The sequence below is a fragment of the Gadus macrocephalus genome, chromosome 6, assembly GCF_031168955.1.
Source record: "Gadus macrocephalus chromosome 6, ASM3116895v1".
Taxonomy (NCBI): Eukaryota; Metazoa; Chordata; class Actinopteri; order Gadiformes; family Gadidae; genus Gadus; species Gadus macrocephalus.
In genome coordinates this window covers 6,552,472-6,568,072 of record NC_082387.1, presented here as the reverse complement: position 1 = coordinate 6,568,072, position 15,601 = coordinate 6,552,472, and the positions used below count along the sequence as shown (strand labels likewise).

The window sequence follows — 15,601 nt, the reverse complement described above, 5'->3', positions numbered from 1 at the left end:
AAAATATAGCAACGTCATTAAGTTGCAAAAACGTTTGAAAAGTGGCACAGGTCTTTAGGCTTGATTATTTGCATTAACATGATGAATCTATAAAAAGCAATATGGCACAAAATATTTCTGAAAGCTAATATAACTTCACTTAATTTGAATGTGTACTGCTCTGCCATTTTCAAGAACCCGCCCAGTGAACGCAGAGGATTGTGGGTAGTTTTGGCTCGTCTAGGATGCAGCGATGCATCCTTGAAAAATCTTGGAATTCTCAAAAACAAAGGACGCAAAAATGGCGCGGCTTTCGAGTGTCCTCAACATTGGAACAGTGCTTGTCGGCGTTCTATGACGTAGCGTCCTTAAAAGGGCGGCCGTTGAGCATGCTTCCTTGACATTGGGAAACAGCCTACCTCGACTTCCATGTGTGGATGTGGTCTATATAATGTGATCCAGATGCCTCGGACAACAGCCTTCCGAGTTGCAAGTGGGGACATCTCCTAGCTTTGTTGCGGCATTTCACGGAGGCACGCCCCCTTTTGGCCGGGCCCCCTCGGAATTCTGACACCGGGATTCCACCGGACGCGTACGCGCCGCGGAACGGCTGTGTCCTCTGCCCTGCGTCCATTCCTACCGGGCGCGTAACGGCAGCGTAGCGCTGCCTTGCGAGCCAGCCGTATTCACGTGAGATCACGAGATCACGCGATAATCCTAAACCTAATGTACTCACATTCCACTCCCAAAACTAGCAATTAAATGCCACGCTTTGTCCTTTCTGACATTTTCCTTATAAAAATGATGATTTGGTACATAAATGACTTCATGTTGCTGAACTTCGACAATGAGTCTCTCGTTGTCCATGTTGCCGACCCTCTGAGACCCTTTGATTGATTGACTGCTGACCTGGTGCCACCGGTCATGACGTAATAATGTTGATGTGAAGTTACATGAGCTGAGTATTGTGTTTTATTTAGAAAATTTACCGGATGCTCTATGGCTTGTACTTTTCACTTCCTGCCCGGCTCGACCTGCTCTGTCGAAATTGACGCGGCTTAGCAGCGGCTCGCGGCAAAAATAGAATTGGACGGAAAGATAGCGCCGCGGCGCAGCACGCCGCTCCTGGGACGCTGCTGAAGCGTTCCGCGGCGCGCCCGGTGGAAATGGTCTCATTGATTAGAGTGGAAGCGATCAGCAGCGGTGAGCGCGGCGCAGCCGTCCCGCGGCGCGTACGCCTCCGGTGGAATCAGGCCTTGAGAGCATAGCCGCCTACAAAGCAACTCGGAGGTTCGGAAGCTCACATGTCTTAACGTAAACCTTCCCTCCTTCCAACAATACGTACAAGGAAAACAGCACACCCAACAAACCCAATGTCATAGTCAGTGACGGTGGCGGCAACGATACAAACACATGCTAACATTAAACAACACACAACTACACACAACCCCGAACCCATTAACCCCACTTAACCTTACATCAAAGCAAGTTGACAAAAGCCCCTTTTGTCAACTGACAACCCCAATTCCCAGGATCCCCTGCACGACCCCGGAGGAGTCGCGATAATATGGTGTGTTCCAGATTTCCCGACTTCCGAGTCGTAAGTCGGGAAATCTCCTAACTTTCTTGCGGCATTTTTCTGAGGCACATCCCCTTTTTGTCTTCATCTCTCGGAATTCTGAGAGTTGTCCGAGAGCAGTGATGACGCTCTCAACAAAATTGGCTGCGCCCTTAATTTTTCTTTATTTTCTTTGTATTTGTACCACGTTGGTATTTGTCGATTTTAAATGCTCTTCCCCATTGATTACATTGCTACTTTATTCCAGTCACCAATTTGTGCATTGCACGGTCTTGCTGTGAGTGCAATACAATGTAAAGTTGTGTTGTTTGTTTTGAGCCGGTTTGCTAAAGAGGTTAATGGAGCTCACCATTTTTCAACGACAAGCCAATTTCATGACACAATCACAAAGACAAACGAGAATGCTCTAAGTGCTCTGAGACCGGAAATGACGTCACCTGCAACTCGGAAGGCTGGTGTCAGAGGCATCTGGATCAAACAATAACTGTATCTGCTCTATAGGCGCGTTCTATAGAGCACTTCTACCAACGGGGCATTTAATTTCAACATCAACATAAGTTGAGCCTCTTTTTTTTCACATGTGAATTGAGATTCAAGTGGCCCAAAATATTCCCGTTGGCCAAGTCCGACCTCAATGATTCTCACTGATGGCGACAACCTGATTGAAATCAATACGACAAGAATGCATGGAATAAAGAGCGCTTGTTGTAGTCCAACTCCGGAAAGCAGTAGTTCCACGCTAGAGTCGTTCGAGGTCAGCGCTACCTGCCGTCGCGCAATGGCGTTGGTTAGGAAGATTTACAACTTACGACTTGCACGTACCGGCGTGTCATACAAATGGATTACACCATAAATCTTTTTACGGTTGCGGCATTTTTTGTTGAGAGCGTCATCACTGTCTGAACTCGGCACTCTCTCAGAATTCCGAGAGGCCCCGACCAAAAGGGGGCATGCCTCAGTGAAATGCCGCAACAAAGCTGGGAGATTTACCCACTTGAAACTCGGAAGGCTGATGTCCGAGGCATCTGGAACACACCTGTTATCAAAATCTGGCCCCAGTTGCCGAACAGAAGTAGAATCATAAGAACGTCATGAGGTGTCGTTCACGAGAACTTTCCGGCGTCGTGAAAATGTTTTCCCCATATTACCCAGCTATGTGAACGTGCCATAAAATGCTCATTGTAGAGCAGATAAAGTCTGCTGGGCTGCTTCCTCATTTGGAATTACTCATTATTCTTTTTTATTTTTTTTTAAACCCGTCTCTTCACTGCTGTGAAGTTGGAGTAACATCCGTTTCTGAGGTGACATCATGAATACATTTACCTGTTTATAACAGATCGGTCTGACATTGGTCCAACATCCTTGACAATATAGCTTTAAGTTGTTGAGAATGTGGGTATGATTGTGTGTGTGTGTGTGTGTGTGTGTGTGCGTGTAGGATTGAATGTGTGTGTATGATTGTGTTTGTTTGTATGATTGTGTGTGTGTGTGTGTGTGTGTGTGTGTGTGTGTGTGTGTTTTCCTTTCATTAAACTTGTTTTGCAAGTTTGGTGGGTTCCGCCCTGCTGGCTCGGCCCTTAAATAGGGCAGCTGATGCAGCCACCTTTAGCTGCCGGCCCACCTGGCCAATCCCCTTCCTCCTATTTCTCCCCGCCCTCCTCTCCTTCCCCTCATGCCCAACCTCTTCTCCCTCTATCTGATTAGTCCCCCATACCGGCTGGTACCAAGTGCTGCTGTGGAAATCCATCTGCGTGCAGCGTTGGGTTCTTTGTTGGGGGGGATGGGGGGGGGGGGACCACACGGTTCCAGGGAGGCTAATGCAATCGCTGCCATTAGGATATGATGGAGCTTGTGTAGGGCAACACTTAGGGAGTTTCTGATGGAGTGAGGGTTCAGCCAAGTGGTGTATTAAAGGGGGGGGGGGGGGGGGAGGTCTGCAGTCTCATGCTCTTACTCATCACTTCTGCCGCTCCGGCGTGTAGCATGACACAGCCCGTAGATGTGTTATGTTAGGAGGAGGAGGAGGAGGAGGAGAGGGGGATCGAATACTCTGCTGCCGTACCGACGGCTCACAGAGCATGATTAGGATTAGGGTGATGGGTCTGAGTGGAGGCTGCTTGTGCCCCCCGCTCAGTGGTCAGCCGCAAGGAGTCCTCCAGAAGTCTTGTTAGGAAGACAATAGAGCAGAACCACACATTGTTCCTTCTGACGCTAGAAGGTCAGACGTTGATATAATCTCATAACCTGTGTCATAGCGGAAAATTACAGGTGGGCCAGTTTACAGAGTTGAGCTGAGGGCAGACCTAACAGGGAACACACATCGAATTGTACTGACCGAAGACAGTGGATGAAGGACTGTGTGTTTTGAATGCCATTCTGTTCCTGATCAAATCCTCTCTCTCTCTCTCTCTCTCTCTCTCTCTCTCTCTCTCTCTCTCTCTCTCTCTCTCTCTCTCTCTCTCTCTCTCTCTCTGTCCCTCCCCCCTCCATCTTCAATCTATGAATCGGTCTAAGAAGTTTCATAGAATTCGTATCATTTCCTGTCACTCAAACATTTATGTGCCATTGCACTAAAAAGGAAGGAGTGGGAGAGAATTCAGAGAGAGAGAGAGATGGAGAAAATGAGATAAGATGGAAGGGTTCATCTGTATACTCTGGGGTTGGCATAGCAACTGCCTTCCCAGTCATTATTCTTCTATCTATTATATTATTCACTTGTTCACATCTTTTCCACAGTCTACATCTGTGCTATGTGTTGGGTGTGGGACGCACAGTTCCTCCCTGTGTAGACAGCCTCATCATGCTATATTTATATTTGTATTGTTTTTTCTCTCCTCTCTAGAGGGATTTAGTGTTGTATTGCTATTTATTTAATCTCATGCGCTTTTAAATGTGGCAGAGACTATTTCGGCAAAAAGTGTCCCTCCACTTTTGTGCACTTTTTGTGCAGTCTAATTCTGCTCTCTCTCTCTCTCTCTCTCTCTCTCTCTCTCTCTCTCTCTCTCTCTCTCTCTCTCTCTCTCTCTCTCTCTCTCTCTCTCTCTCTCTTTCTCTCTCACACGCTACTTTTGCTCTAAATTGTTCTCAATATAATAAATTATGTTAAGTGGAACCCAGTTCCTCTCTGTGAAATCTCTGACAAATAAAGCATTATTGACTAAACTCTCACCTAATTGCATGTAGGCCTTTCGCCAGATACAGTGCACTGAAACAACATGACGTGCACAGCATTAAATTTGAATGAAGTCTACCAGTCGAATTTAGGTGGGGCTATTGAAAGTGATTGATACTGATGATATTGCATTAGGTTATTTAATAATTTTAGGGGAGACCAGGGTTGGGATTTGAAAGTATGCTGCTTGGGAAATTATTAGGCTATGGGGCCTACTCAATGGTAAACATAACCACACCGCATCTCCACTGATGCCAGGCTGCATCTTTACACTATACGACTACTGAGGATTGCAATGGACGGATGGAGGCGCATGACAGCAGACTTGATATCCCTCATGGCTCACTGGGCTCATCGGGTTTATGGTCTAATCTGTGTGGCCTTTTCTTATACCTCATAAAATGTTAATTTAAATAAAAGTAACTAAATAAAAGCCAAACATGTTTCCCCAAATCGACAATGCTGTGGTTGTTTTTGTTGTAATACTATTAAAAATGATAGCCTCACCGTTATATATCCATAGGGTTTATTATGGGCTGTGTGGTGTATCATGTGCTGCTATCACAGCAGACCTATTGAACACAGCATGGCAGCCACGAATGCACCTTCACTGTACTTATGGCATATTGTTACATTGTGAATTAATTCAGCGGTAGCCAATCACCGAACAGTCTGCCCGAGTGAAATAAAAACAATTCAATGCTTACCAGGTGTACAGGATTCATCTCTCCATCGCTACCACCTGTTTAGTCGCTCATCATCGTGTCTGTCTGCTCCGTCCAATGAGAAGCCCCGGGAGGCGGAGAGAGGAGAGAAGTTGCAGGAGAGTGAGGAGCGGCTCCAGGAGACAGAGATTGATCCTACATTTAGTGGACTGAATGAGTCGGAGGAGTTGAGATCTTTTTATCGCGCGTTGATATTCTAACGACAATATCTCACTTGACTTGATCAGGTTTGTCTTTTTTTTTTGTCGCCGTTTGTGGTTTGCGGTTTGCGGTCTCGAATATTTTATTATGGATTCACAGGTTGGTTCACGGTTTTGACAGTAGATTTATCGACAAACATGTTGGAAGGTTTTTCTTGTTTATTATTTTTTTCTTTGGTCCTTCGCACGATCGAAATGGGTGCCGTCCATAAACCGCTGACTCCAACGTGTATATAGGTACGTTTTTATATTCATACAAATCTTACAAACAGAAGACGACAAAACCGTGGAAGCAGCGAAACGTCTAAAGAGAAAATTATTTTTGCAACGGTGGGAACTGACTGGTGGCTGTACTAGCTCTATGATGACAGCAAGCGAGGCTACAGCTGGAATGGCCGTGACAACATGAAAAAGAAAAAGTGTCCAAGTCTATTTTCATCCAGCCAGTGATCCAAGCCCAAGGAATAGGGAGCGGAGGTAAGGGGAGAGGAGACACTGATTGGAGGGGGGTTAGGAGGAGGAGGAGGGGGTGGGTTGGGGGTTGATTCGGGGTTCAGGGCCCATGAAGGTATCCTCCAGAAAGTAGGTTATTTCTTTCTGAGATTAATTAAACATTAAAATTGCTATCATTATGATAAATCCACACATGAGACATGAGCCATTGGCAATAACGGTTCACCCATTGGTGTTTATATGTAGCAGGGCAATTGTTGTCAGCTGTGTTGTTTCAGCGCTAAAATAATGTTGAACTACTTCACAGACATGACATCATTATGATGGGGGGCATGACTTATGGGAATATAAATAGGGTTGGGAGGGGGGGATCTTATAGTGGACTCTTGTATAATACCATAATTGAATAATTTCCCGTTGAGTAACTTTGCCCTTTCTACCCCTTTGACACCAACATGTTCAACCTGATGTGTGTGTGTCGGTCCACACTGGGCCCGTCAATGACCGGAGGCCATGGTCTGTTTGTGTCCTCCTTCCCCTCCATGTGGGGCGTGTTGAATGCACCTGCTCCTATTATGTCCTGCTGTGTGTGGCTGTACCCAGCTCCTGTGTTCTCTGTGTTTGCATGGGCTGCAGCCAACAGGTGCGAGCGGCCTGCCATACCTGTGCCGCCATGGAGCCGCCGCTGAGCCTGGCACTGCTGGGGGGCAGCGAGGACGAGGACCCCCGCTTCCCCCTGCCCCTGGGCAGCAGATCCCACCCCTCCATGACGGGCGCCTTCCCCGGGGCCAACCACTCAAACCACATGGGCGGGACCAGCCTGGACCGCCTCAACGGCAGCACGCCGTCCCCCTCGGCCTCCGGCGCCGCCCCCAGCCTGCCTGGCGCCCCACTGCCCAAGCTGCCGCTCTCCTCCTCCGGGGCCCAGCCTCTCCCGCCGCCCCCCATCCCCAACGCCCTGCATCCCACCAGCACCCCGCTGTCCTCCTGCCTGGGCTCCCAGCACAGCCTCAGCGGGGAGAACTCCCCGGTGTACAACGCCCTCTTCTACTCCTCCCACTCGCCCTCCATGGAGCGGGAGCGGGACCGGGGCTGTAAACACCGGCAGGCCAGCCCTCTGGTGCACCGCAGGGACAGCAACCCCTTCACCGAGATCGCCATGAGCTCCTGTAAGTATACGGGCGGGGTCATGAAGCCACTTAGCCGGCTGAGCGCCTCCCGCCGGAACCTGATCGAGTCTGACAGCAGCAGCGAGACCAAGGAGGGTGGGGTCTCCTCTGTGGCCGGGGGGGCGGCGGCCGGCGCCGGTGGCGTTGGCGTTGGGCGGGAGCGGGACGCCCCGACGGCCTCCCTCCTGTCCCAGTCCTCCACCAACCTGCCCCCCATCCAGAGCCCACCCGAGATCGTCATCTCGTCTAAGGAGGACTCTCCGTACGCAAGGCGCTACGACATCAGCGACTCCACGTCCAACCAGATGTCCATCTACCACCAGAACCACGCGCTGGTCGAGAGCCGGCGGACGCTGGGCGGCTCGGGGGCCGTGGGCTCCATGAGCGGGGTCAGCAGGCAGGGAGGCGTGGGGGGCGTGGGCACTGGGCCCCGGGGCAGCATGTCCAAAGCCTCCAAGCGGAAGAACCAAAACATTGGCTACAAACTGGGCCATCGCAGGGCGCTGTTCGAGAAGAGGAAACGGCTGAGCGACTACGCGCTCATCTTTGGAATGTTTGGCATCGTCGTCATGGTGATCGAGACTGAGCTGTCCTGGGGCGTGTACAACAAGGTGAGTAGACGGTACCCCATGTATGTGTTCCCACCGCGACTCCACACGGTAACGTCTGCGGTATACACACGGCCAGCCGCTTGGTCCGGTTATGAGATGTGTCTGGGAAACAGGGGGGGAGATTCACTCATAAAGACAGCAGATTCTAACTAACGTCGGTGTGAGACAGCGACACAGAGGCCAGGGGCCTCATGATTTGGAGGTGCTTTGTGAGGCTTTGGCAGGCCCCGGCTGCAGGTGATGTAATGGCGGGAACATGGGGGGCACATTATTGGTGAGGGGCCAGGATCTAATTTGTCTGTGTAATGGGGAGTGTAATAGGATGTTTAGGCTCTGGGTTTAATGTGTGTTTATTTGTGTGTGTGTGTGTGTGTGTGTGTGTGTGTGTGTGTGTGTGTGTGTGTGTGTGTGTGTGTGTGTGTGTGTGTGTGTGTGTGTGTGTGTGTGTGTGTGTGTGTGTGTGTGTGTGTGTGTGTGTGTGTGTGTGTGTGTGAGAGACTACGTGTGTATGTTGCACTTTTGGACTCTTTTCCGTGTCTGGCAGCAGTGACTCCTCCAGCAGCCCTAGCCTTCATTGGGCAGTAAGGTGGAAACATTACTTTCACTCATCGCATCTGTCATGTCCGCATCGCTGATCACTTAGGGGAATGACAGCTTAGACACTCCAGTGTGCAGGTAGCCTATTAGCAGACTGGCTGTCTGTTTACAGGCCTCTGGAAACGGCAGAGTATTTCCCTGTTATTGGAAGACAAATCTTTCCTTTCCTGTATCTTCTGCTGTGGTGAATGTCTGTCTCCTCCTCTTCCCAACACCGCTAATTCCTCTATCCCTCTGCCCACCGGTGTGTTCGCAGTCAGGGGTTTTACTTTAGGACACAGATTTACTTAAATACGTCCTCCATCTTCCTCCCTCCTCTAGACTCAGTCCTTCTCAGTTTATTCATCTCGTTTCTGTTCAGTTCACACGTCACTGACCCTCTTCCCCTAAGGAGACGATCATCACTTTTTATGTTCTCTGTATCTTTTGGTCCCTTTGCTCCCTCCCTCCCTCCCTCCCTCCCTCCCTCCCTCCCTCCCTCTCTCCCACCGCCTCTCCCCTCTCTCCCCATCAGCCTCCCTCCCACCGCCTCTCCCCTCTCTCCCTATCAGCTTCCCTCCATCCCTCCCCAACGCCCTCACCGCCTCTCCCTTCTCTCCCCATCAGCCTCCCTCCCTCCCACTGCCTCTCCCCTCTCTCCCCATCAGCCTCCCTCCCAGCTCCTCCAGTGGGCGTTAGGACCGAAGAAGCAGAGAGGAATGAAAGGCGGCAAAAAAATCTGTAAAGAGAGAGAAATCAAAGCGGAGAGGTGATAATGAAAAGCCTGATTTAGGTTCCTAACCTAGGACTGATGTGCTCGTCCTTCCCCTATTAATCAGACTACACGTTCTGTTGATTACATGCGTTGTGCATGGGGCTATAGGGCCGTGATTAGTGCATGTACTATTGATTTACTAGCCTCCCACAGGGTAGCGCTTCAGGGAGAAAACGTTAGGGTTGATGTTGGAGTGTGTGCTTCAAGTCAGGGATGGAAAATAGTTATGTTTACACGTTTGACTTGGAGGACAGGATGGAAGATCATGTAAACAAATGTTATTCTTAATATCCTTCTATCTATTGTACAGCCTATTGAAATAGGCAGATCCCTTCCATTGCACTTCTCAGTTGTTTAAAGTACACTTAAGTGTAATTTAGGCACTGTCCATTATGTACTGCGGTTGTTTGTTTTTTGAGAAGAGATTGAAAGTGCTTCTCACCATATGCTGCTTGGGTTTAAGGTAGGCAGCAGTCCTAATGGAGTCTGCTGCAGAAGAGCACATCTACACATCTAAAAAGCCCGGTGGAACCTCCACACAGGGCTCTTTCCCTTTATTCCCTGGGCGTATTATGGAAGAGACAATTGCTGTTGAATGGGACCAATGTTGGAACTCCCAGCGTGGCGTGAGGGAGATGCCAGGCGGCCGCGGTGGTCAGGGAGATGAATGGCGTGGATGTAGAGGATGAGACGGAGGAGTGGAGGGAGATTGATGAGCGGGAGGAGGACCCTGCAGGGCTCTGAACCTAAGATGAACCAGAGGGGACCTCTTAAAGGATTCTTCTTCGATTGATTATTGACTGTAACCTTATCGCGGGTTCAGCAGTCCTGCTGTATTGTTGCGCAACCTTTGGGAAGAGGCCGAAAACCAGAAGCTGCACGGGGTGGAGTCACGCCTTGTACAATGCACAAGTACAATGCTGATATAGTGCACACAAACACTGGCTCATCCCAAGTGCTATGTCGTACGTCACGTTCTGACGGTGGGACTTTGTAGCGGCAGTCAGCTAAACCTAATATGTAAGCTAAACTGGCTTTTTACCATCTTTATATTGGAGCTGGATCTCTTCATATTCCTCTTTTACATTTTGTGTAAAGCCTCTGACAGCCTCTGATCAGCTTGCTTCCCAGACTGCCAGCCACTGCCAAGGACCAGCTAATGAGTTTATATTGTGTGTTGAGTTTTACAATTTACTCCATTACGATTCCATTAGTTGTTTATTGCAATGAAATTGGAAAGAGAGGAGGCATAACGACGTGAAATATGTTGATTCCTCCGCAGATTTTAAACACTTTGGTTTTATTATTACATATAGTAATAGTCACATGGCCCTATTTTAAATCCTTCTGTGTATTTGTGAATATTTATAGATTTATAGACTTGAGATCTGCAAGCTAGCTTCAGGATACTTGGAAAGTAGATAATATTGGAAAGAATCTCAGAATTCCTCATTAAAGTATATTTTGATATACCATTAAAGGTCCCATGGCATGCCACTTTATGGATGCTTATATATAGGTGTTAGTGGGCCCTTAATACAGTATTTGAAGACATTCAAGAAATTCAGCCTTGGTGCAGAATTACAGCTTCTACGAGCCAGTCCCACAATGAGCTTTCCACACACGTTTATGGAAGTATATCTGTACCATCGGATTTTGAAAATAAAAAGCCATTGAATTCTAAGCATTGAAATAACGTGTCTGGATTTTTTGCCTCTGAATTTAACTCGTAAAATTGTCGATAAATCATTTTCAGCTTTATTTTTTAATGTTACAATTTTTTCAATTGAATATTCCACATTAACAAATTCAGCTTAAATATTTTCAACATCCCCAAATTCAACACGCCAAATTCAGCTGCAAAATTAAATTCATGAAAATTCAGTGTTAACATCCGGGGACCCAAGGAAGAGCAATCGATCCTAGATGCTTGATCACGGTCAAGCAAGGAGAGCGAGCAGGTGTTGCACAGAATTCTGCGAGCCACCGAAAAGTGTGACCCCAGGGGGCGCCGTTGCAGATTTTCTGCAAAATGCACAAATTTGAAGAGTAGACAGGCATGAGGTCGTTCATGTGCGGAAACATTCACAAGCCTAAAACTTAACGTTTGTATCATATCGATCACTCGGATTGGGGGTATTCGTTTTGTGACACCGGGCGCACGTTAAGTGGCTGTAGCAAAACGGTTGATATACCTCTGTTGTGGCATAACAAGAGCGCAACGAGTGCGCGCAGAGCCAACACTATTCCGCACCGAGTGACATGATACAGATAGGAGGATGACAAATTAAAAGCAGGTTGCTGTCGGGCGCTTCTTCCCGATTCACACCGTGCTTCCAATGGAACTACAAGCTGCTGCCGCTTCAGTTGCCCGATACTGTCGGCTCTGCGCTCTCGTTCCACAGTGGGCAGCGGGCTTCAGATCGCCCCAGCACCACACCAAACATAGGCAAAGGGACCTCGGATCGCCCAAAATTTGTGCCCTAATAAATTGGGCTCCTTAACCCACTACAATTACCCTTACACTGCATGTAAATCACGCCAAGTCACTGCAATCACACACACACTTCACATATGATACAGGCATTAGTTCATCGTTTATTTCATACTGCAGAAAAGAAAAAAATAACGGTGTGCATTATAACAAAAAGATAAATAAAACATAACATCCCCCCCCCCCCTCACCTTGATATTAAATGTGCTTAATAAATACATTTTATTTTATTTGATTAGCATTTTACCAACCGATACAATGGATAGGGCGTTTAGTAAGATCCACCCCATAAAAAGTCAGTGTTTAATGACGTTGATTTACCTTTGCACATTTCCTATTATAGGCTACTGTGTAAAATGCTGTTTAGAATTAACATTACATTTAATTGATTACATTTTTGTATCAAGAAAGAAAGAACCAGCGAGTGACGCTCTTATCTCGCTCTCCTTTCTTGACCGCGATCTGTTATCTAGGATGGATTGCTCTTCCTTTTGGTCCCTGGATGGGACAAATTTTTTGACATGGAAAAATAAAGCTGAAAATTATTTATTGACAATTTTAAGAGTTAAATTCAGAGGCAAAAAATCCAGATCCGTAATTTCAATGCATTAATATTCAGTGCTTAGAATTCAATGGCTTTTTTCAAAATCAGATGGCACAGATTTACTTCCATAAAAGTGCCCTTTTTTAGAGGCGGGTCAAGGTGGAGGGTGGGGGTGTGGCCCTGAACAGCTTGCGGCCCTACCGTGGCCCTGAACATTTACGTGGCCGCGGCCACGGTACCATGCGCTCGTGTTTACAGTGGATGTATTGCAATGGCGAGGCGCACACAGCTTTTGGCCATGTTCTGTAAATATTCTAGAACACTGCGGGTGCTCCGGCGGGAGTCCTGGAGCTCTATATCTAAATAATATCATATTATACATAGATATCTCTATCATATAATATATATTATCACAGCCAAAAGCTGTTTGAGCCTCCAGTCGATATTATGAATCTAATACGACTGTGTCGGGTTCTCCGACGTCTCTGGTTCTTCCACTGCCACATCAATTTGAAGTAGACTGAACAACGACATGGAGGAGAAAGGGATTGTTGCCCGCCATTGTTGACCGTGATTGTCTTCCGCCGGAACCCCGCTGCCCGCTGCCGAGGCACCACCGTCTCGGAAGCGGGCAGCCGGCAGCGCCGAGGCTGGGCGGTGGTGGGCAGCGGGGCTCCGGCGGGAGACAATCGCGGGCAACAATCCCTTCCTCCTCCATGTCGCGGTTCATGTACTTCAGGGAGTCAAAGCCAAAGTTCCTTTCCCCAAATCCCTACTCAACCATGGCTGAGATAACCCCCACTATGAGTCTCGTTGTGGAAATACCAGAGATGTCAGAGAACACGACGTGTTATGCGCCATAACACCAACAGCAGAACGGTTATCCAAATAACAAAGAAGTGTAGAACAGTCGTAGCTCATTGTCTCATTTGCGGGCCAAATTCTCTGGGCGGGCAAAGCAGGGAAGGGGACCTGGCCCCCTATGACGAGAAATGGGGCGAAATTCGAAATCGGAGTGTCTGAGCTTTTATTTCTCAAAAGCGGAGCATACCTAGTGCTTGTTCTACACCTAACGCCATTTCTAGCTACTGGGGGACCATAGGCAGGCTAGGGGAACTCATATTAATGTTACAAAACCTCATGTGACATTTTCACACACACTTTCATCAACAAAGTGTGTTTACACCATCCACGTAACAATGCAAACAATAAAAACTATTCATAGTTACACATGGACTTTATCCTTTGAGTTCGTCATTGATCATGTTACCCAGGGACTTCCCTCACCGTAAACAGCTTTATAAGCTTATATTATTTATGCAATGAGATTGTTAAAGAAAGACCTAGATGAAACACATGTCTTTATCTCAGAATAAACTGCGGCCCTTTGAAGGTGACAGGCTACCTAGCAGGTGGCCTGTCACTCTCTGATCGATGTCTCACTTTTACAGCTCCTCAATGTGGCTGTTGAGGTCCCAGGTTCTCCCCTCTGTAGCCCGGGGTCGCATGCCTGCGATGGCACGTATCTATTCTGAGGGAAGGGCCAGCTGCTGTGAACGTAACCTGCCACTCTGTCCATGGACCTGTTGGAAGATTAGTGTGACATGCAACTAGTGGTCCTGTGTGTGTGTGTGTGTGTGTGTGTGTGTGTGTGTGTGTGTGTGTGTGTGTGTGTGTGTGTGTGCGTGCGTGCGTGCGTGCGTGCGTGCGTGCGTGCGTGCGTGCGTGCGTGCGTGCGTGCGTGCGTGCGTGCGTGCGTGCGTGCGTGTGCGCGCGCGTGTGTGTGTGTCTGTGTGTGTGTGTGTATGTGTGTGGGGGTGGGGGTGGGGGTGGTGGTGTGAGAGAGAGAAAAAGAGAGAGAGAGAAATTGACAGCGAAGAGAGGTAGAGTGAGTAGGACATAAAGGCCCCAGCTGACGGGAGTGTGGGAACATGTATGCTCTCCTTCTTGGGTGTTAAGCAGGGTTGTTTACAGCATCGAGGAATCACAGCTTAACCGAGGTTATCTGTTCCATCTTCCTTCCTCCCTTTCTCCCCTCCATCCCCCTTTCCCCTTTCTTTTCCTCACTCCACATTATTCTTTGTCTCCTGCGTGCCGCACTCGACTGTTTGTGTTCCATCCCCAGTGACTCTTAAACAGGTCTTCCATTCCCAGCAGGGCGGTCGTTCCCTTCACAGTGGGGGCTGAAAACATCTTCCTCATTCCCCTCTGCACTGATGACAAACACACACACACACAGACTTGCACCCACGCATGCACACACACACACTCACACACACACAAACATGCACACATGCACACTATCGCACGAACGCACACACACACACACAAACGCACGTACACACACACATGCCCACAAATGCACAGAAACACACACATATTATGCGCACACACACACACACAGACACTCACACACACATGCGCACACGCACACACGGACACATACAGTCCCCCACACACACAAACATGCAACCTACATGCACGAACGCGCAGGCACATCTGTTTCTACCCAGATGACATTTCTCCGCCGTCACTGGGGGACCTTTGCAGAGCTCTGCCTGCAAGGCTCCTTAAAGTCACTGCAGGTTGGCATTCAGACAGAGCATGAGGCCCATTAAGGAATTAAACCAACCAACTGCCATCCCATTTTCCAAACGAGCCATCAGCCATTTCTCTTACTCCTCCCTCCCTGATCTCTACATTTCTGCCGGCCACAAACCCCACCCAACTTCCCACCCCCACAATTTTTCTCCCACCCCCTTCCTCTCTCCTGCTCGCCGTCCCCCGCTCCTCTCTTCCCTTCAGATCACTGCCGGGGAAAGTGATGACAGCTCCCATAGCTACTACTACTTTAACAGCTAGAGTGGCTGCACTCCAGCTCTGAGTTGAACAGGGGCAGCCGATGTTTCCCTTTCTCTTTCTCACCTCCCTCTTCTCTCTTTCCTCCTTTCTGTTTACACATGCATGTTTTGACATGTGTACATATGTGACGTTTAGTTAGTATGACAATAGTATGATGCATGGTATGCTATGGCTCCTTTTCAGTGCACAGAAAGTGAGGAGTGTGGCCTAATGTTGTTGTTTTGTGCTCTGTCATGCGACCGTTTGTTGCTGGTGATGTTTATGTACTTACCCCTGAGACGATGTGTTAACGTCTCCCTTTGTCTGGGTCTATAGCGCCGTGATGGTGTGCGTCCATGTGAAACCAAGTGTGAGTGTTTCTCCGTCAGTAAGTTTTGCAGCCTTGGTGTGTGTGTGTGTGTGTGCGAATGTGCGCGGGTGCATGTGTGTGTTTGTGTGTGTGAGTGTGTGTGTGTGTGTGTG

General features: G+C 48.4%; 1 protein-coding gene across 1 annotated transcript in view; it reads left to right on the top strand.

The window, feature by feature from the left end:
* The first annotated feature begins 5,486 nt into the window (after positions 1-5,486).
* The window catches only part of kcnn3 (potassium intermediate/small conductance calcium-activated channel, subfamily N, member 3), a 43,760-nt gene continuing 33,645 nt past the window's right edge, over positions 5,487-15,601 (top strand). The window contains exons 1-2 of the mRNA XM_060053432.1: positions 5,487-6,132; positions 6,745-7,888. Coding sequence (XP_059909415.1) covers positions 6,782-7,888 — 1,107 coding nt within the window. The 5' untranslated portion in view covers positions 5,487-6,132; positions 6,745-6,781. The remainder of the gene's footprint in view (positions 6,133-6,744; positions 7,889-15,601) is intronic.